Source organism: Talpa occidentalis, unplaced genomic scaffold, assembly GCF_014898055.3.
Source record: "Talpa occidentalis isolate TD23 unplaced genomic scaffold, MPIMG_talOcc4v2.1 talOcc4.12, whole genome shotgun sequence".
NCBI classification, from domain to species: domain Eukaryota; kingdom Metazoa; phylum Chordata; class Mammalia; order Eulipotyphla; family Talpidae; genus Talpa; species Talpa occidentalis.
Genome location: NW_023601212.1, coordinates 19,268,016 through 19,289,580, shown reverse-complemented (window position 1 = coordinate 19,289,580; position 21,565 = coordinate 19,268,016). Strand labels below are relative to the sequence as shown.

The 21,565-nt window shown below is 54.5% G+C and overlaps 1 protein-coding gene across 1 annotated transcript in view; it reads left to right on the top strand.

The window, feature by feature from the left end:
• Positions 1 to 11,172: 11,172 nt before the first annotated feature.
• The window catches only part of NECTIN1 (nectin cell adhesion molecule 1), a 59,968-nt gene continuing 49,575 nt past the window's right edge, over positions 11,173 to 21,565 (top strand). The window contains exon 1 of the mRNA XM_037505449.2: positions 11,173 to 12,033. Within this exon, the coding sequence (XP_037361346.1) occupies positions 11,955 to 12,033 (79 nt within the window). The 5' untranslated portion in view covers positions 11,173 to 11,954. The remainder of the gene's footprint in view (positions 12,034 to 21,565) is intronic.

Sequence of the window (21,565 nt, the reverse complement as noted above, 5' to 3'; positions counted from 1 at the left end):
GATAGGAAAATTTAATCCAAGGTGATCTGTGAAAAGGCCAAGTGAGAAGCACAGCCGGTGCTCTGAGTTCAAGAACAAGTGGAAGAAGATACCACAGGACTCTGATAAGGGTTATCTTGATCATTCTGAGGCTCTGGATGACAGGTGTGTGTGTTGGGGGGTGGGGGGGCATTTGCTGCCTCTGGTGCCCGGGACTGGTCCCGAACATCAGTGGTGACCAGATAGCACAGTTCCTGTGCTGCGGGAGTCTGTGGACTAGAGAGCAAGAAAACCGTCAGGGGATAGCTGCACAAATAATGAACCACAGCTGTTCTACGTGCACAGGTACATAAAGACCTAGGGAGGGAGATTCCACCCTCACACTGGGCGGCCTGCTCCAGTCCAAACAAGGTAAGAAGAGGGGAAGTTTGCATTACGAAACACGTGAGTCCACTTCCTCTTAGTCCCAAGCAGACATTGGGAAGTTGCCTAACATCAAAAGCACAATCAAGGCCAGGGCAAGTTCCTCCAGGTAAGCTGGGGAGAGGAGCGTTTCCTGAGGTCTTAGTTTCACGTGCCAAGAGTGACTGGTGTCTTCTCAATCTTTGTTTAGTGTGGAGTGGATTTCAAGCCCATTTACAGAAGAGGAGACTGAGACTCGGAGGGGGGGGGGTGTTCAGGGACTGAACCAAGGTGCCAAGAACCAGGTAATGGCAGAACTAGAACTGGGACCCACAACATCTGAGTGCAAATCCCACACCTCTTCTGCGCTGACACGCTGCCTCTGGGGCCATGTTGGATACCTTCCCAGGGGCCAAAGCAGGGAGCAAAGGGGAGGAGAGGGAGAGAAAGAGAAAGGGGCTGGACAGGCTAATGGGACTAAGACCTCATCACCACCGCCCCGTTTGCCACAGCCAGCCCTTTCTCAGCATCTCCTGACCAAGCCACCACCCGCTTAACATTCTGCTCAGTTTCCACTCGGCTCCGACTCCAAATGTTTATCAACACATGCTGTAATGTAATCAGCTCCTGGGAAAATACACACCAGGTAACGGATGCTGACAAGAGTGTCAAACAGATGTCCCCTCCCTGCCCCTCCCTTCCCTCCCAACCTCCCAGCCAGAGCCAGCACACCCAGGAGGCTGGGAAAGCACCTTGCGCCCCGCCAGCCCTGCCACCCTTGCCATGGAGGTCCTCCCAGGAGGCTGCCCCAGAGAGCCCAGCAGTGTGCCAGGCATGTGCCAGGCTTCCTAGGCCTCCTCCCAGCTGAGCCCACAGCAACACTGTAACATTGGTCTTATTCTTCCCATTTTGCAGATGCAAACCAGACAATCGGTGATGCTGAAACCTGAGTGAGGCGGCAGCAGCAGCAGCACAAAACAAGGGACAGTCATTCTGCCTGTCCTTTAACAAGCAGGTCACCTCACTGCGGAGCACAAGTCCTTGAAGAAAGGCACCCTCGCCACCTTTCAGAATTGTTGGATCTTAGAGATGCTCCTGCTAAGAGCCTGGCCTCCATGAACTTGGCAGGCCAGGTGTATGGCATCCTGTTCCCCATTTCTGCTCCAACCAGAAGACTCTGCCCTTTGGGGCAGTCGCGGGTGCTGAATGTGTCTTAAAGCTCAGAACTGAGCAAAAGAGGAGGCTTCTAAAAGAGGAGGAGAGGCGCTCCCTTCTTGTCTCTTTTCTCTCCACTTCTTCTAGAACCAGACCTCAAGGACCCAGAGGCCAGTCCAGACCTAGGGGAGAGGAAATGCACAGAGATGGAGAGGGCCCCAATGGGACAGGATGCCCCCTACCCGGGGCCCCCAGGATCAGCAGTCTGAGGCTGGGCAGTCCTAAAGGAAATCGGTATTTGCTTTTCCCTCCAACACAGTCAATTGCTCCTTTCATCTGATGGGAGTTGTAAATGAGACTTTATGGGATTTCTAATGATGGCGGTTTCCCTTTATCAGCCTCCAATTCCCACTTCTCGGGCCCAGGGTTGACTCCGGGAAATGTTTTGACCAAGGATCCAGAATCAGCAGCAGGCTCCTCTCCAGGTTGCTGCTTTCCGCAGGGAGAGCAGGAGTTGTCGAACAGGCTTGGGCAACGGGCAGCTCACGACAGAGAAGTCAAGTCTGGGTTCCAGGCCGCCTCCCAGATGGCGAGTTTAACCTCTCTGGCTTCTGCTTCTCCAACTGTAAACCTGGGGTAATAATGCCTGCTCCACCCACCTACCTCACTGAGCTGCTGTGAGGATCAAATGAGATTATAGGCCTGAATGTCCTTTGAAAAATCTAAAGCAATCCCCCAACCTGGTTTTGTTATTATCCTCATTGCTGTTGTGATTGTGTGTAGGTGTTGCTGTGGGAGCAAATTGTGGCAACCTGTGTGTGTGTGGAGTGAGCATGCTTGTGTCCACGGGAGTCTATGTGCCAGTTTCACGGAAGGATGGCGTTCTTGTGTTTGCACCTGCCTTTATAGGAGCAGATGGGGCACTGTGTGTGTGTCCGTGACTGTATTGGCACCTGTGCACATGTTACAGTGCCTTAACATAATATCATGTTAAAACATTTTGCTGACTTTGATATCGGGGTGTGGGCCAGCAGAGGTGTGCAGGCCCGGGTGAGACTGTACAGAGAACATTTGCAGCATATGTGTGTCAGTACTGGATGGATGGAATGGATCATGGGCCTCTCTGTCTCAGGAAGCTAGCAGGGATTCTCTCTGTGCACGCCTGAGTTTCAGGGAAAGGGTAGGCATAAATGTCAGTGAATCTATGTGTGCACGCACGTGCATAAGGGCGCACACCCATCTCCCTGTGTCTGGGCCGATCGCATAATGGTTCGTTATTTATCTGTTGCCTGGGCTGCATGAGCCCTCGGCATGCCCTGAGCTCTCTGCCACGCAGCCATCAAACACACACATACAGTGTGGTGACAGCATCACGCTTGGGAGGCAGGGGTCCCCCGGCTCTGCTCTCTGGAGCCACACCCTGTGCCAGGCAGCGGGGCCTCTGCCAGGGGAAGGTGCAAATTGATGACACTGAGCACCAGCAGTGCTCAGCTGGCAGGCCAGACTCAGAGGGCTTCAGGGCAGGACAGAGAGAGCTGGTAACTTCAGGTCCAGAGGATCTGGCTGCAAACAGGCTAAACCCAGTTTCTGGCCAGGAACACCCTCTGAGCATAATAGGGGGTGGGGTACATCCTTGCTGGACGACACCGCTACCACGGCTCCTCACTGCCCTCATAATTAAGTTCAAAATTCTTAACAGTATACAAGGCGCACACAACCTGGGCATGCACCTCCCAGGCCCCTCTCCTCTCGCCTCCCACCAGCCAGACGGAGCAACCCTCAGTCCTTCAATGCTGTCGGCTACTGGCCCTTTCTCTTTCCCTCTGCATGATTTCTCCACATGATATCACTAGCTAGCCAGTTCTCACCTTTGACCCTTTCTCATCCCCTAGATTAAGGAAGGGCCCACACACACCTGATATTTCTGGCCCGCAAAGTTCCCTATCAACCCACTTCCTTATAAACCCTTTCTTCCCCATTAGACTTCAGCCCCAGGACGGAAGGAACAGGACCATGTCTCAGTCATTCATGGCTTTATTCCAATGCCACGCCACCTTTATTCCAATGCCACCCGGTCATAGGTGGTCCATAAATATTTGCTGAGTGAATTATTGTTAAAAGCCTGTCCTGAGACTGGGAGCCGTACGCACTCACATAAATAATGGTGTGCATCTGAAGAGCCCTCCAGACTGGGGAGACACTCCTTCCCCGCTCCCTCTTCTCCTCTATCACCAATCCCACCAACCATCACCACCATTCCCAGCAGTTGGAAGATGCCAGAATTTACAAAGTGCTTTTACAAAGGTCCCAGAAGCCATCAACACCACTTTAGAAGTGAGGAAACTGAGGTACAGAGAGATAAGTATCTTACTGATAGGGCAACTAACTCACTGCAGCTTGCCCAGAACTTTCCCTGGTTGGGCCCTGAAATCCCACGTCCTGGAACCCACTCAGTCTCAGACAAACCAGGAGAATCGGTCACCTTCCTTGTCCAAGGTCTCAGCATTAGTAAATGTCAGATTTAGGATGCAAACCTAGGACTCCTGACTCCAAACCACACGCCCTCTCCCTGCTTGGCTGCCTCTTGAGCTTCTTCAAAATTAAGGAACCACCTAGACATTATCTACCCTTTGCATGTCACTTGCAAGCCACAGGCACCCTCTTAGGGCTCCCCAACCCCCAGGAGTAGGTGCTCAAGGCATGCAAAGCACTAATATTAATCTCAATCAAATGTAATCCAGAAGCTCATTTCTGGAGGAAAAGCCCCTTCCGTAGTACAGAAAGAAATAAATCCATGATTAAAGAAAACTTATAATCAGATTAAAGTCAATTTGAAAATAAACAACCTTTACCAGAAATTGTTTTCATTTCTCCCTGTTGCCTCCCATCCCTCTCCTTCCAGGTGCCTATTTTATACCGAACTGCCACGCAGCGTATGTATAACGCTGTTCTTCTTTTCACTACACTTTATCCAAATCTGGTTTCGATTTTCCTCATTCTGGCTCCTCCTGTCACTAACATCCCTCATTAGTCCAGATCACAGGGTGCCGGGGCTCCGGGCTGCCTCCTTCTCAAAGGGCTCCTTCCTCAGCAGGGATTCCTAACTCAGGGCCCCGGCTGGACTTCCGCGGGTTGCCATGTAAACCCTGTCCTGGTGCATGTGTGCCATTTGTGGGCAGAGGGACACAGCTGTCCCCAGATCCTGAAAAGACCCAAGGCCCAGAGAGGCAGAGACCAGAGTTTACCAGCATCCTGGAGAAGCAGCTGCCATTCCATGCTCCCAGGAGCAAAGCCTAGCATGCCCTTTCTCTGCAGGCCTTGGGCTGATGCAGGGGTTAGTGCCCCGGAAGGAAATCCCATGTCTTGGTTTCCCTGTGGCTTTTGAAAATAATCTGGTTCCTCTAGATGAGAAGTCCACCCCGATAATTATCCTGAGCACAATCACCCCTGGCTCTCAAGGCACCAGGGGAGGGAAGCGGGTGCAAGGGAAGCGAGTGGGTGGATATCTCCCTCCTCTTCCAAGTCCTCTTCTCGCCCATCTCTTCTCCATCGGGCATGCTCCGGGCTGCAGCTCTCTCCAATTCTGACCCATCTCTTGGGCCGAGCTCACTGGTCCATGCAGACCCTCACCGAGACCCTCGTCTCAGAACCATTGTTGAATTGCAGGGATGCCTATTCCAGGTCGGGAATGCTGCCCCCCACCCCCATAGCAGGGTTCTTTAGGATGTGGGATGTGATGATTTACTGGAGGTTTGAGGGCCTTCTGACCTGAGACTGGGCGTAAATCCATTTGTCCTCTAAAACCCCTTCTTTCTGGAGAACTGGGTGGTCCAAGAGGGACCTGGGCCTTTCTATCATTGCTCAGAGCTCTAACACCACAAGCCATGGGGGTCCCCAGGAATCCATGAGGGAGAGGCTGGCTTGGTAGCCATTTTGGTACCACTTTGACATGGCAGATCATTAGACATGGGGGACAGCTGGGTTCCACCAACCGATCGGCCCCAGGAGCAATGGCAGCCAAGGCAATCGGGAGGCTCTGCAGTGAACCCTGTAGGAATAACAATAATTAAATGCTGCTAAGCACTGTGGGATACAGAGGCACCATCATAATCACCACAGCTACCAGGGTGATGATAACAGTAATTAGGGGTTGTGGTTTCCCAACTACCCCCCAGGAGCACTGCCTGGGGTGAGGTTGGCCTGGCAGGTTAGGGAAGGGGCCACCCCTGCCAGATGGATCCTCTTTGGGCTGGCTAGCGCTTTGGCCATCCTTCCCCTGTGGGATTCCGCCTCCGCTCCTCTCCTCTGCTAGCCTTCTGCCTCAACTGACCCCAGATTGGGGACACAGGAAGGGGTGACCCCCCATTCAGCATCCCACTCTAATATATATCCAAGTTTATCTGCTGTGAACACATTTCAGGGGTTGGGGAGTCTTGGGGACTTCCTAAGAAGGTTCCTCTCACATCAAAGTGAGCTTTATTAGCCAATTACTGGCTGACACAGAGTGCTGGGATGTGGCCGGGAGGGGCCATGGCAGTATTGACTCTGGGCCTCTTCCAAGCCAGCAGCTGCCTCTCTGAAAGTGCATGCGGAAGCCAAGTGAGGGCTCTGGAGACAGTGTCCTGGGGTGGTACTTCCTCGGGGCTGATCTCTGTCTGGCCGTGGGGCAGGTGAGAAAGATGAGTCCAAACATCTGTCCTATGCGTGGCTGTCATTCCCACAGCTGTCAAGTCTCAGAGTCAGAAGGAAACATGGAATTCAGGGGTCCATTGTCCATACCAGGGCAAGAATCCCATTGACAGCCTCCTTGACTACTGTGCCTGGGGTCTCCATCTGAAAATGCTGGGGTGTTTATTCCACTGTCAGATCCCTAAATGGTCTTCCCCAGACTAAGCTGATATCTACTTCCCCAACACACAGACAACGCAGGTTCATTTCCCTGCAGCCTTTGGAAGAATGCTAAGCACATCCCCCTTCCACCAGCCCTGATGCTCTCCTTCATGAAATCTGAAGTCACCTTCCATCCTCTTTCTGCAGGTAACTTCAATTCTTACTGTACTGCAATGACCTTATTATTAATTCTACTGCTTTCCACACCCAAAAAATCCATCTCCACTGCTCTCTTCACCTCTCTCCTGGCTCAGAGAAAGATGAGTCCCCTCTAGTCAAGACTCACTGTTCCTCCACTCTAGCCCACCACCCATGCCTCCGCCAGGACCCGATCCATGAAGTCCAGCCTCTTTCACCTCTGCTACTTGCTTCCCCCATCTCGCTGTCCACTAGCTCTTTTTCGTCTCCCTATAGATCCTCAGGAGCTTTTGATTTCCCATCAGAGAGGGGAAAATAAACCCCTTGGTCCCCCCAAGCCTCTGATCCACTTTGTTGATTCTATCCACAGCCTGATTTTTCAAAATTAGAGTGCACACCTGCTGCCTCCACTTTTCCACCTTCCATTTGCTTCTCTCCCTTTGATGTGGCTCTGCCCTCGCTCTGCCACCACACCACTCTCTCCAAGGTCACCGGTGTGCTTGCCACCATTTGCAAAGACCCCTTCGCATCCCCACCTACTTTCCACAGCATCGGACACTGTTGGCAACCTCCTCCTCCGTTAAAGTCTTTCCTCACTTGGCTTCCATGACAACCCTCTCTCCTCATCTCCCTCTTCCCTCACTGACCAACCCTCCTCTGTCCATCCTTCCCACATTAGTGCCAGATTCATCTCCTGAAAACACAGCTCTGAGAGCACCCCATAAGCACTTCTCTGTTTGGAAACCTTCAATGGCTCACCACTGCCTGTAGAAAAAAAATCATGGCGTTATCAAATCATACAACTATTTGCAATACATAATATATAATGCAATAATATGTCAGGGGGTACACATTTCTTTCAATAGCAGAATCCATTAAGAATGATCTTTCTCAGAAACCCAGTTTCTGAAGAGTGAAAATAGCAGCTCCTATTGAAGTGGGGAGCAGCAAACCCAGGAAATTCTAGAGCTTTTAAAGAACAATTGGAAACCACTGAACAAATTCAATTCCTCGATCTGCAGATGAGAAAAAGGAGGCCCAGAGAGAAGATGTGATTGGTAGAAGGTGGCACAGCATGGGAGTGAGACAATCAACACATTTTCATTAAGTGCCTGCCAAGTACCAGGTACCTCGTAGGTGCCAGGGAGGAAGGAGAGAACAAGACCAACATGGTGCCCCCTGGAGGGCTGACAGCCCAGTGGAGAATGAATCCACTACTATCAACAAATACTGAAGTGGTTACAATATGCAAAGGAGACTTTAAGAGTGGACAGTAGCAGACTTGCCTGGTCTGAGGGCAGAGTGAGCCACATATAAACTGAGCCCTCAAGGAAAAAGAGGGGAGAAGGGGAAGAAACAGCTTAGGGGAGACTGAGGAAGTAAAGGTCGCTGGAGCCCTAGAGCCAGGTGAGACAGAAGGAAGTCACCCCAAGGCTTTGCTGAGAACTTGACACTGACCTCAGCGGCTGGCTGACCAGGGAAGGGGTCTCCAGTGTTCTGGAAGACAATCCATTGCTAAATGCAACATGGTATCGTGGATTGGATCCTGGAACATAAGATAGACATTCATGGAAAAAGGAGAAATCTGGACAAATTTTGCAGTTCAGTAAATAGTGTTATACTAATATTAATTTCTTAGTTTCAACAAATATAACATGATTCTATAAGACATTAGCATTAAGGAAAGCTGAATGAAACATTGTGCCATCCTTGCAACTCCTCTGAAAATCCAAACCTGTTTTAAAACTATAGATTATCCCTCAGGCACCATAGCAGAGAGAAGCAAAACTAGACATGGGAAGAGTGCAGTAATAATGACTAACACTTAAACAGTTCTTCCTATACACCAGGCTCCAAGCTCTCACTCTGTTTAATTCATTTAATCCTCACAACTCCGTGAAGTGAAATCTATTATCTCCCGTCATTTTACAGATAAAGAATCTGAGCACAGAGAAGTTAAGTCACTTGTGCAAGGACACCCTGCTACTAAATAGAAGAGTTGGGGAAGAAAGAAACAAGAATGGCTCTTGGCCTCTCAGCTTAAGAGTAGGACCCAGAACCTAGTCTCTATGTTGGGTCCTGTGCTGTTTTGCACCACTGAAAGAAACATCCAGACCTTTCATTTATGATTGCAACTACCTGCCCCTTTCTCTTATACAGTCCCCAAAAGCCAATCAAACTGGAGCTCCTGCTGTTCCCACACAGGGCCCCACCTCTCAGAAATTTCTCTCCTCCATCTCCCTTGGTCCTTATCTGATCCATCCTTCCAGACTTCAGTCAAATGTCACCTCTTCCAGAAACCTTCCCAGCTCTCCACAATGAGAAGCACTCCTCTCCTCTAGACACCAGCATTTGGGGAGACCCCTTTGGCAGCAAACAACTTTCTTCCTATGATATAATAACTTGAGTAAGGCTGTGGCTGCTATTTACTTTTGTATCCTCAGTAGCTAGTAGTAGGTACTTCAGGAGATATTTGTTGAGTGAGTCATCTCCCTAAGTAAATAAGCTCTCCTCTTTTCCTTTGCCCCTCCCCTGACTCCATGTCCTACCCCTGCAACCTACACACACACACACACACACACACACACACCTGGCTCCCATGTTTTGCATGTTTTAGGGGCTTGTTTAAAGACGATGAGTGTACTATCTCATTTACCTGCACCATTCTCTCCACCCAAGCCATCCCCAAGTAGCCACGCCAACCCCAGACACAGCCTCTCTGGGTGCCCATTTTAAAAGCAGAAAACCAAAGAAACTTTTCCCAAAGATGGAGAGGGTGGGCGAATACAAGCAGGGAACTAGCAGACATCTGCAAATGGCCAGCCAAGCCCATTCATTCAGCTCCTACAATGTGCCCGGCCGAGCCTGAAGCCTGGACAATGAACCCACTCAGTCAGTCCTGGTCCTTAAAGTACTGAAGGGCCAGAGCACAGGGGCCCAGGGACAGACTGGCTACCACAAATGAAATTCAGTAAGGAATTTCCCAGCATAAAACCTCCTAGTGGCTACCTGGCCTTCAGGGATCTGCAGGCCCATCCTTTCCCCAAGTCTTAGGCCCAGGACCCAACCAACATTGTGAGTCCTACTCACCCTGCAGTTGCTGGGCTGTGTTGCAAATGCGGACCCCTCCCCCCTCCTTAAATCCAGCCTGCTTAAGGCCTCCCTACCACACACATGTTTCTGTCTGAGAGATAACACACTCAGCCCCCTCCTCCCAGAAGCCTTCCCTGATCCCTGCCCCTCCCCAGGCTGAAATGCACTGGGCACTTCCTCCAAGACACATCGCGCTGTGTGCACATCTCTGGGGCACACTCAGAGTAAATGCCTGCTAGCAACCTCTGTTTCTATGTTTGTCTTCTCCCCTGCACTCCCCCCCCACTACCTTTAGTGACCATGTCTCTGTAGCTCCAAGCCTGGCACAGTTTTTGGTACGAAGAAAGCCTGGTTACATGTGTTAAATACAAAAGATGTACCTGTGAGTGTGCGTGTGTGCTGAATTAGACTACTTCCGCAGGAAACAGAGAAGCCCAGGGCCAGATCCCAGGTAGTGAGGAAGGGGGGCCCTCCCTAGCCCATGCTTTCTGTTCCTCCTAATCCTAGGAGTTAGAATTTACTTGTTATCAGGAACCAGCAACTTCCTCTTGCTCCTGTCCGCTAGGCAAAGGGCAGCAATGGGCAAAGGGAGTGTTGTCTGGTCCCGTCTCTGGGGGAGAACTCGGTTCTCCTTAGTGGAAAACTATCTTAAGGTAGGAAGTCCAGAGCGAGGGAAGGAGGAGAGGCCAAGCTTTGGGCTGCCAAGGGCCCCTGAGGATCCAGCCCCCTTGGCAAGAAGCTGACCACACCTGGATGTGGTGGTGAAGGGTGATGGGACGTCCCTGCCCTGCCTCCCACGCTGGATGGGTCACTTTCTCGGGAATCCCACAAATCCTTCACAAGAAAAAAAAAGGTGGGGAGCAGAGCTCAGGTCCACGCTGTTTGGGCAGAGGGCTTCTGTTTTTTGGAAAAGGAACCCCTGAAGGGGCAGGAAACCTCAGTGGTCCCATCTCACTCCCTGAAGCCTTCCCCCGACTTCTCCAGCAACTTCCGGTCGGTCCTCGCGGTTCTGCCTCTCCATTTAGCGGCCAGGTGATGCAGAGGCGAGAGCTGGTGTTCGAGTCCTAGCCCTGCCACTTTCTGTCCTTGCGCCCTAGGCGAGTCGCCATCACCTCCTTTGGGCCTTTGTCTCCTCATCTGCAGAATGGGGCCAGGGCTGGAGCAGAGGCCCTGGAGAGGCCGCTTCAGCTCGGACACAGCTAGATCCGGTCTCCTCCATTCCGCACCCCCCGCCCCCCCCCCCCCCCCGCTCCTCCAGAGCCTCCCCCCTTAACTCCACCCCCACCGAGCGGCTTCTCCCCCGACGCCGGCCGCTAGGGGTCACTGCCTCCCTTTGTCAGACCGCGGAGGGCGCACAGCCCTCCGGCCCACTCCGGGGCTGCAAGGCTAGCGAGGGGGCATCTCCCGAGCCCGCGGGTCTGGGCGGGACCCCCCGCCCGCGCTGGGGACCCGCCTCTGCCTTGGGCGGGAAGGTGTGCGCGCTGGGGCGGAGGCCGGGCCGGCGCGGGCCGCGCGTCGGGAGCCCGGAGGGGGTTAACGCTAACCCCTCCCCTCGGTCTGACATCACGGGAGAGCGGGTGAGAGGCTGGAGCTCGGCGAGTGAGAGAAAGAGAGGGAGAGGAGCGAGCGCGGCTCGCCTCGGCGCCCCGGCAGCTCCACATTGTTGCGGATCGCCGGGACCCGGCGCGGCGAGCGGCGGAGACGCGCGGCGCACCCGGCTCGCCTTCCCCGCGCCGAGCCGCGCAGCCCCGGCCTCGCGGGCAGCTGGCCCCGGAGGCGCACGCCCGCCCGCCGCCTGGGCCCCGAGCCCACCGCGCCGCCCGCCCGCCGCCTGGACTCGTCCCGCCGCCCTCGGAGCACGGCCGGCCATGGACGCCTGCAAGTTGGAGCCGAGCGGGCGGGTGTGAGCGCGCCGGGGGCCGGGAGCCCGCGCCGCGCCATCGGGCAGCGGGGCGCGCCGGGGGTGGGTCCCTCTCCCCAGCCCCGCTCTGCGTGGAAGAAGAGGGCGGGGACCGGCGCGGGGGGGAGAGCGGAGGAGGAGAAGGGGCATGACTCGTGCAACTTGCGGCGGGCATCTGCCGAGCCTCTGAGCCGGCGGCGGCGGCCCGGGGCCGGGATTGCTGCCCCGCCGAGCCCACCCAGCCCACCGCGCCCCGGCCGACGGCTGCGGCTGACCTGGATCCTCGGGGCGCCCGGCGGCCGGCAGTGACCTGCCTTCGTCTTCCGGGCGGCTTTCTGGGGCGCGAGGAGCGCGCAGCCCGCGGCCCCGCGCGCCGGACCCGGGACCCCGGACCCCGATGGCCCGGATGGGGCTTGCGAGCGCCGCTGGACGCTGGTGGGGACTCGCTCTCGGCTTGACCGCGTTCTTCCTCCCAGGTAAGCCGGCTCCGCCTCTGCCCCCCTCCTTAGCCCCCCACCCGCGCCTCCCCGGGGCTGGGAGCTGGATGGCGGGCACGTCTGGGTTGCAGGGAGCGCAGGAGCCAGAAAAGTTGGGTCACGGTTTAGGTGAGGGTGGGGAGCGCGGCAGCGCGGAGCAAGAGACGTGCAGAAGCCGAGCAGCCCGCCCTGCAGGGGAGCAGTCGGATCCACGTCTCCGTGCAGCGAGAAAGCACTTTCTCCGCTCAATTTTTCATAAAAATAATAATATGTAATAGCGTTCTATTTATTTAATAACCAGCTCTCAGCTCGGGAAGCAGTTTGGAAACACTGCATGTTACATAAATGCAAAATAATCACCGTAATCGCCGTCTTGGGGCATGAGACAACAGCCCCAGGGGGAGGGCGTCACTCTCGGAGCCGGTGGGCTGTGGCTGGAGTGGGTGCGGAGAGGAGGGGGGCTTCGTTTCTTTCGCTGGCCTCTTCGCCTGCCGGTTTCGGGTACTCCGGCTCCTTCCCGCCCCGCGTCTCCCCAAAGCGGGCTCCGAGAGCCGCTCCTGCGGCAGAGGCACCTTCTCGCTCACCTGCGGTTCGCTGCCCGAAGGGAGAGGCGGGAGGCGCAGCGCCGGGACCTCCCGGCCCCGAGCAGGGCTGGGCTGCGCCTCGGGACTCCGCGCCCAGTTTCGGGGGCTCTCCCCGGAGCCGTCGCCGCGGATTTCGAGCCGGCCAGGTGGCTGCATGACCCACTTTCTCGAGGGTGCCCCGAGAGTCCTTCATAGAAGTGCCGGCGGCGCAGGGGTTAACCCGACAACGACCCAGGGGTGGCCCGCCGTGGCCCCTCAGACGGGTGGGGTGGGGGCGGAGGCTGGGACCGGCCCGGGCTTATTGTGCTGGGGAATGAACTGGAAAATGCGTTTAGAAGGCAAATCCGACCGAGTCCTCTCGCCTGGATTTAACCCTTTCCCTTCCCTGGGGAAATTGCCTGGCTCCCCAGGTGGCTGGGGATCCGAGAGCCGTCGGGGGTGGTGGTTTCCTCTGGGAGGAGACGTGAGGTGAGGGGACCTCCTCCCGCCCAGCTAGGTGCGGGCTCGGAGGGTGGGGGCTTGGCTGGAGCACGTGGTCCTGGCGGAATGAGGGGTCTGAGTACAGAAGGACTAGCCCTGCTTGGGGCAAGAATACTAGATCGCAGGCGCAGCTGGCAGCGAAGGGGAGGAGATGCCTGCGATGCCGCAGACTCCAGGGCAGTGTGTTATCTAGGGCCTGCCTGGCTGCAGGGGTTCAACACTCCTGTTAGACTAGACCCTGGCCTCTTTCACGTCTATGCCCCTTGTGCTACCAGCTCACTGGCAGGGCTCAGCAAATCTCACAGTTGAGGGTAGCAACAAAAGCAGTTTGTGGAAGCCTGCACCTGTGCCCCTGCCCCTGCCTGCAGGCTGTGGGTTGCTGCCCTGCTAGGTGTGGGTTGGGGGGATGGGGGATTCCAAGGCACACAGGTGTCACTGCCCATTTCAAAGGGGCATGACTGAGTCCCTCTCCCAGAGGGCAGTCTTTGTGAGCGTGGGAGGGCTTCATCTCACACTGCACCTACTGGGAAGTTGGCAGGAGATATCAGAAGCCAGGCTCTACATGGGATCTGACCACCAGGCACCCCTCAGTTCCTTATTGTCCACACCCAGAACCCCGGGAAGGAGAGGTTCAGTCTGGAACACTGAGGGTTAACCTAATCCTGGGTTGGACAAAGGTCAGGAAGATTTGGGGGAGGGGGGCCTAGCTTACCCCCCACCACTCTCCCCTCCTTTTGTTATTCTTCTCCAGTTTCCTGATGCACAATGGTTAATTCCTTCTTTGGGGGGCTGGAGGCCTGCCCTGCTCCACTCTACTCTGGACGTGGGGCAGGGAGCTGACATGCTCACCTGGCTCAAATGTGGACATTACCCCACACAAAACCCACATGAGGGGTGGGATGCCAAGAAGGAACCTCAGCATCTACTAACACTAACTAAGCTTGCCTGCGCTCCCCTCCACTGGTCACGATTGTTATGACTGGGGAGCAGCAGCAGCAGCCTAAGTTCCCAGCTCCCCCAAGCCCTTTACCTAGCACCTATGCCCCCTTGTGCCTCCTCTGTGAAGGGAGGCAGGCAGATGTGGTTGTACCCATGTGACCCTTGGTCAAAGGCTTAAGGATCCAAAAGTTGCCCTTCTCTCCATACCCCACATTCCACCACCCATCGGCTCTCTCCAGTTGCCCCACTGCTGCCTCCCTCTGGGGACTTGCCATCCCAAAGCTCTTTTCTGGGTTCTCCTGGGGAAGGGAGCACGGAAGCATGAGGAGGGGAGCCTTTTGGGGGAAGGTGAGGAGGGAGGTATTCCCCCAGTGTATGTAATGGCCCCCTGACTTCAACACACTCCCCATCTGGCTACTGAAAACTAAACCCAGAAGTGTGTTTCCAACCACACAGACTTCACCAGGGGAGGGGGCCAGTGGGGCATAGGGGCTGGGACCCAAAGAGGGGCAGGTGCAGGCAGAAGGAGTCTTGAGAACCCGCCTTAGAAGCAGGTGTGCTGAGCTGGGGTCCCACCTACACCACACCCTCCCTAATTGGCTTCCCCAAACCTTTTGTCTGGAAAGAGAACACACACCCCAGGTGTCATGCACACCCTCGGAAGACCTGTCAGGCAGCACCCCTTCTTTGTAGCCAATGCAGAGCTCACTGTCATGGTGGTTTCCTTCAAAGCTCGAGTGTCAGGGCTGTGGGCTTATTTTCCTCTCTCCCTGGTGCTCAGACAGTGCCATGCTTGGGCTTGCTGAGCAGGACGTTATAGCAGAACCAATTCTGCTGGCCGGGCTTGGCAGTGTGTGCAAATGGGACTCTCACCGCCCGTTTCTGAGGCAGCGCTGTGGGGAGTGTCTCAGACTCAGTCAACGCCTAATAGTCAAGGCCAGAAGGAAGGGGGAGAGATGGTCTGAGCCAGCCCCTGACTGCGTGGCCTGGAAGGGTCTCTAAGGCTGAACTTCTGCACCCAGCACAGGTGGCCCGTGGCTGCAGGATGCTGGTCTAAGACTGTGATAGGGAGTCCCTTGACAGCCACTCATCTCACATGCTGCATCCACCTCATTGGCCCCGTCCTCACCCAGGACCCAGTTGAAAGCTGCCAGGAGGGCCACACTGCCAGAACCCTAAGGCTGCTGGCTGAGCATGTGGGCCAGGCAGAGGGTCGCCCCGTTCTGTGTGTGAGATACTGCCATTGTTTAGCAGCTGACTAATGTTCATTGTTCAGCACAAACAGAAAACACCCAAGGGAGGTGTGAATGTACCTTCGATTTTCCTGATTGTATCTTCCCTGGTTAACCTGGTAAATTGAATGACTCCCATCTGGGGGAGGGACAGAGCAGGTAGTCTGTCTGTTCACCTGTTTTGCTGATTTTTTTTTTCTTTGCAGTTTGAATGGTAGTCAGTCTAGAGTGGACATTAGCCAGTTGTGGGACTTAGGCTATACCAGCTTTGATGATCTGCATGAGGCCTCACCTGCAGTAGAGAGTGGGTGCATGGCAGGCTTGGTGTGCTTGGGCTGGTTATCTACAACACATGTGCCCACGAGGAGTCGTGGGGATGAAGCTAAGAAGGTGTGGGCACTGGTATCTGTGGGTCACGGTGGGACAGGCCCATAAATACATATCAAATATATATTCACATATAACTGATTTCTTATGGCTTTTTGACTAAGAATCTGTACATGGGTCTAAGGCTTGATAATCTTTCAGGCCAGAGTATCAGAGTGTCAGTGGGGGTGACCTGCCCTTAGCTAGCTCCTGGCAAGAGGAGCTGCTCAGTTCTTTGGGTGAGGGCAGCTTAAACAGTGCTTTCTTATCCTGTTCTGCCCTTCGCTTTCAGTAGGACCTCCACATCTTTGTGGGGAGATGCCCGCCTGGAGAGACTGTCTTCTCTCTCTGCCCTTCTCCCGTCGAAAAGAACCTGTGTTAACTGGAGCCTGACTTGTCCTGCAGCTTCTCATGATCCCTGAATGGCTGGGAGGGGCTGTGGAGATAGGTTTTTAGCTACTAATTTAGCATATTTGCTTCCTGCATGAAAGCTTGAGGAAAAAGATGGGGGTGCGGATGAAAGTGGCATACTTGGGCCTCCCCGGTGGCGCAGCGGTTGAGTGCTGGGTTGTGAAGCTGCCCGCAGCCTCTACAGCGCCGGTTCGATCCTCGGCTGCTCCCCGGCCACCGGAGGAGGGTCCCGCTTGGCACGCAGACCTCTCCTGCCGCCCGCTGCTCCCCTCAGCAGTGTACTTCAGTCCTTCTGCCTGCTCAGCTCCCCGCTCTGGCTCTGGTGAATTCTCTCACCCTCCCGCGCTTCTGACTGTACCCAGTGCTTATATAAATAAATAAATAAAAATAAATCTAAAAAAAAAAAAAAAGAAAGTGGCATACTCTGGACATTAAAAAAAGGCATGAATGTGGACTTGGCTACCCCACGAAAACCCAGCAGAATCACATGTGTGCCCAGGTTGCCAACACATATGTGCCTGCGAGCATACTGGGTTAGTGCAGCTGAGAGCAGGAGCCCCTGGCTGACAAGTGGAAAAGAAGGGCTGAGAATGGGGAGGAGGGTAGTCCCGGGAGCCCAGCACCTTGTGCCCAAGTCCAGCTGGAGAGTGTTTCTCCCCCATGATGCCCACCCTGCCAGAGAGACCAGGTCTGCAGAACCAGCAGCAGATGGAGCTGGAACAGGAGGTAACTTAAGATCAGGATCGCCTTGCAAAGGGAATGCCCTGCGCTAGAGATAACACCCCTTAGTCTAGTTAACCCTTGAAACTCTGGATGCCCTGGTGCTGTTGGGAGCTGGGCAGTGGGAAGCAGGAAGAGACACGAGAAAACACGTCATACCTAATATCTGAACCCTGACCTATTCCAAAAGAGAGCTGAACTCAGTGCAAGGGGATATCCAAGAAGGACACAGAAAGACCTCCTGAAAGACTTTTCAGGGTCACAGGTAATCCCAAGCTTTGTCAGGGAATAGGTATGTATGATCCTCAGGACCTCATGAGATCTGTGCTTGCTTTTCACAGTCTTCCAGACCAGAGCCACTCTGGTCCCAGGCTGTAGGTAAGAGGGAGCAAAAGATAACTCTGTCCCCCTGCACACTGCCCTGGTCACGCGGTGGAGTGAGATCGCAAAGAGGCCAGGGGAACTAGGTTTAAATCCCAGCTCTACTCATTGCTAGCTGAATGGACTTGGTGAGGTCACATTGTTGGCCTCAGGTTCCCACCTGTAAAATGGGTTTCTGTTAATACAGATTTCAAAGGAGGATTGTGAAGATTAGATCAAGAATAAAGCAGGGAACGTGCTTTGCAGAGTGCCAGTCATGTGGTGGTAAAGGTGGTAGCTGCTTTTCTCCCACTGATCCTGGCCCCAGAGGGACAGTGCCAGCTTGGTCCCTCTTTGAGAAAGAGCCTCTCAGTTCCCTGCACCCTGCTGACCTTGCTTTCCTTGCCTCTAACCTAGAGCTGCTCAGGCAGGAGCCTCTGTCCCCACTGGGCCGCGATGGAAGAGGCCGTGGCACCTCTAGGAGGACTCGGGTAGCTACAAGCACCCAGCTCTGGTGGTCGTGTGTGAAAACAAGCACCTGCTGTTGTGTGGTCTTTGTTCTGCTGCTTGTCGCCAAGGGCTCTCCCAGGCACCCACCTCATTCCCTGGCTGTGGCCCAGCTGGGTGCCATTGCCCATCTGGAGCACTTGCTGTGGCATCAGCCTGGGGCTGGCAGAAAGGGCCTGGGACTCAGTCCTGCCTTCCTCCAAACATTCACATTTCGGGGGTGGGGAGCGGGCAACAGGACCCTCTTCCCAGCAGTTGCCCATTCGATGAGATGGTACAAGCAGATAGAGAATTCCTCCAAGGATCCCCCTCTCGCTAGCAGTGCATCCTGCCACCTTCTTCTACTGCAGGTTGAAGGCCTTCGCCAGTGATCTGCTGTCACACTCCTCTGCTCAGTTTCCCTGGGTCCTCTCAGTAACCCCTGGTGGGTGCAGTCAGTGCATCTCCCAACTCTCAGATAAGCAAAGTGAGACTGCAGTTTAGGAACTTGCTGACCACCTCATGTCACTGTAGCCAAATTAGATGCCAGGTCTTTTGACACCAAATCTAGTAGATGAGGAAGATGAAATGGGCTAGGAGGAAGTTGAGTAGGGTCAAGCTAGAATGTTCCAGAGAGATAATCATTTGCTTTGCCAGCCACCATCAGCTTATACTCTTTCCCCACAACAAACCAGAACATGGGGCACCCTGGGGAAGTGAGAGATAAATTGAGGACACGGGTTGGAGCGAGACCCAGCCAGAGCTGACCACAGAGCCCAGGCTGGAACAGAGTGCAGGATACCCAAGAGCAAAACAGATCGGGAGGTACAGTGTCCTTCTGGGAACTAGAGCGTCACCCCTTGGGGACCCAGCCTGAGACATGGGCATGCCCCTGAAGTGAGAGTGTGTAAGTGTGGAGTCCCTGGGCACAGACAGGCACTGGAACCCAGGGGCACAGAGTGGGCACCCCAAAAACCATTTTGGACTGGATGGAGTAGCAGAGAGAGGAAGAGGGATGAACTTTGGCAGGCAGAATGGACTCCCTCTCCTGGGCCCCCTCTAGCCCCCCTCTAGTCTGCACAGACCCCAATTTCATTCCCAGTTTATGAGGAGTCTCATTACCAAGCCACAGACAATAAAACCCGCCCGGCCACTCTGGCCCGGATCTCATTAGAGGACATTAGTTCCGCTGGCTGGTGGCTCCGCTGGGACACAGCTGCAGGCGTGGCCCAGGCAGCAAAACAGGCCGGTGCCACGGGCACAAGAATGTCCCATTGGGAGTTAGAATTGACCTGTGGGCATAAATGGAGACACCCCCACCCCACCCCACCATCCTGGAATGTATGCTGAATACATGGGATCCTCCACCCACTTGGACCCTCAGTTCAGCCCCCGGCCAGAAGGGCAGAAGGACTCAGCTCCCTTTGGGACACCATCTCGGGGAAGAGCACCTTTGGGGACTGGGTGTGCACACACATATACCCCCCCACACCTCATAGGCCTGGGGATACTCTAAGAGACAATAGTGTTGACACGAATTTCAACCTGTCTTTCCCTCTGAAAGGTAGGGGTAGGGACCTGGTAGAAGCCCCCCCCCACACACACACATGCGTATTTTCACCAGCTGGCAGCTGAGACCAGGGCTTCCTAATTCCACCCGCCTCCTGGAGGTAGAATAAATTGCCCATAATCACTGTGATGGAACCTTGGGCTCCATCTCGGGGTCCCCCACCAAAGATGGAGTTATTTCTCCACAGAATCTAGTGCCTGTGGACAGCGTCTGCCTGCCCTCTCTTCCTCTGTAGCAGTCCTGCTACCCGCTGCTGCTCACAGAATTCCATGGGGGCTCAGGGGGCTCACCATGAAAACAAGCTGGAGGGCAAAGAAAAGCTTGCCCCTTCTCACTGACCCCATCTTGTGGAGAAAAGGGCCAGGCCCAAATAACCGGTCCTTGGTGCTCGTGGCCTCACTTGGTGTCCTCCTGTGGAGGGTCGCACCAGCCACACTTTGGCCCATGAGCTGGTGGTGTTCCCACCAAATGAATCAGTGGAGATGGGAACACTGATCTGTTCATGCAGACATGAGCCAGCCCTGTTCTAGAGACGAGGGGCTGGCAGCCTGTGCCATCCTGAGCTCCCTGTGTGGCCCTGGTCTGCAGCCCGTCTGGAGTTCAAGCTCCAAGTGGGATTGATGAGGCTGTCTCTGTGGGTTCCATTTTCTGGACCCTCAGCTGCGCCTCAGGCATCCCCTTCCTCAGTCCTGGTTTCTTGTGGGCAAAGGCTGCCAGCGGCCTGTGAGGCAAGGGAGCCCTGCCACCACTTTATTTGGGTCCCCCCTGGGAGGGGCTGGTAGCAATAGCCTCCTTCTTGGGATTATTATAGCAACCACTGGCTACTTCTCTCCTGGCTCTGGCCTCCAGTCTGCCCACACTGCTGCTTGGATGACTACCTCAGGCACACCTGAGAAGGGCACTCCCAAGCCCAGCATTGAATAGCTGCTCCCTACCTGGCTCATCTCCCACCTCCCTCCCCTGCATTCCAGACCCACCTGGCCACACATTCCTCTATTTGTGTTCTGTGCCTTCCCACCTCAGTGTCTTTGCACATGCAACCCCCCCTCCTTCATTTCCCATAGCTAAATATTAAGGACAAGAGCCACTTCTATCATGAAACCTTCAGGGACCTCAGCTGGGAATAACCTCTCTCATCTCAGCCCCCTGCCCTGTGCATTAACCGCTCTGCATCTTGCCATATAGGTAGTTGGGTCTGAGATTTATCTTCTTCATAAAACTGAGAGTTCCAAAAGTTCAAGGTCCGTTGCTAACCCGGCTTGGTTTCCCCAGGGCCAAGCACAAAGTTGGCCACATCCTAGTACATGTAGGTGGATACACAGTAGCTTTGTTTGGACAGTTGATGATATAACAATAGCAAACTTTTATCAAGAGTTCCCGGGTGCCAGGCACTGTTGTAAACATCTTACCTGTAATAACAACTCATATGAAAGGTACTTCTATTTTCCCCTTTTTTGCATAAAGAAAAGCAGGGCTCAGGCAGAGGTTAGGTTAGATAACTTGACCTGGTTTGCACGGCTAGGAAGTGGCAGAGCCAGGAAGTGGAGCCCAGTGTCCGTGATGGCACCACTTGGCTAAGCTGCCTGGTACGGGATGGGGTGGGAGGAAGACAGCCTACTAAACCTGCAGTGCCGCGAGATCTTGCTTTCAGCCTGCCCACCTCCCCTGCATAGCACCTCTACGTTTGCACCTTTGATGGTACAGGAATAGCCTGGCGCATCCCTGGAGCATTTGGGGAGTTATTAGTGCTAATCATCAGACTCTCAGTGGTTATTACAACTGTATCTTTTGGACACCTTACAAGCACTAGAAGTACAGTCGTTCCACCTGTATCTTTTGGACACCTTACAAGCACTAGAAGTACAGTCGTTCCGCGCCTGCTCTGTCCTGCTACAGTCACTCTTGTGCCTTGGGAGTATTAATGCAGCTATGCTAGAGGAAAATGTCCTGATATTATCACTCTTCCATCCCCTGAGCCTGTGGGCATCACTGATGTCATTTGGGGGCCTCCTGCCATGTCTCACTGTGAGACTCCGAGCAGGTGAGCAGGTGCAATAGCTTCTTCCAGACAATCCGCCTGGAACTGCCTCCAGCGGGTGTTCCCAGGCTGGTCCCAGATCCTGGGTGGGTCCACAGCTCAGTGAGTTGATCCTTTGCCAGGACCTGTCTTAAGCTTCTGCAAAGTTCCGTTCTCTCCTGCCCTTACCCAGAGATCCCAAAAGATGGCAAGGGAGGGGCCCCTACCTGGGTGGTGGGGGGAGAAAGGATTTAGGGTGTTCACCTGTGCCAGCTGCTTTGATCTCCTGGGATGAAAAGGCTGATGCCTCTTCTGCCCCGTCAGCTTCAGGACAGGGAGCCGGGGATGGAGGCAGCAGTGGCATCCC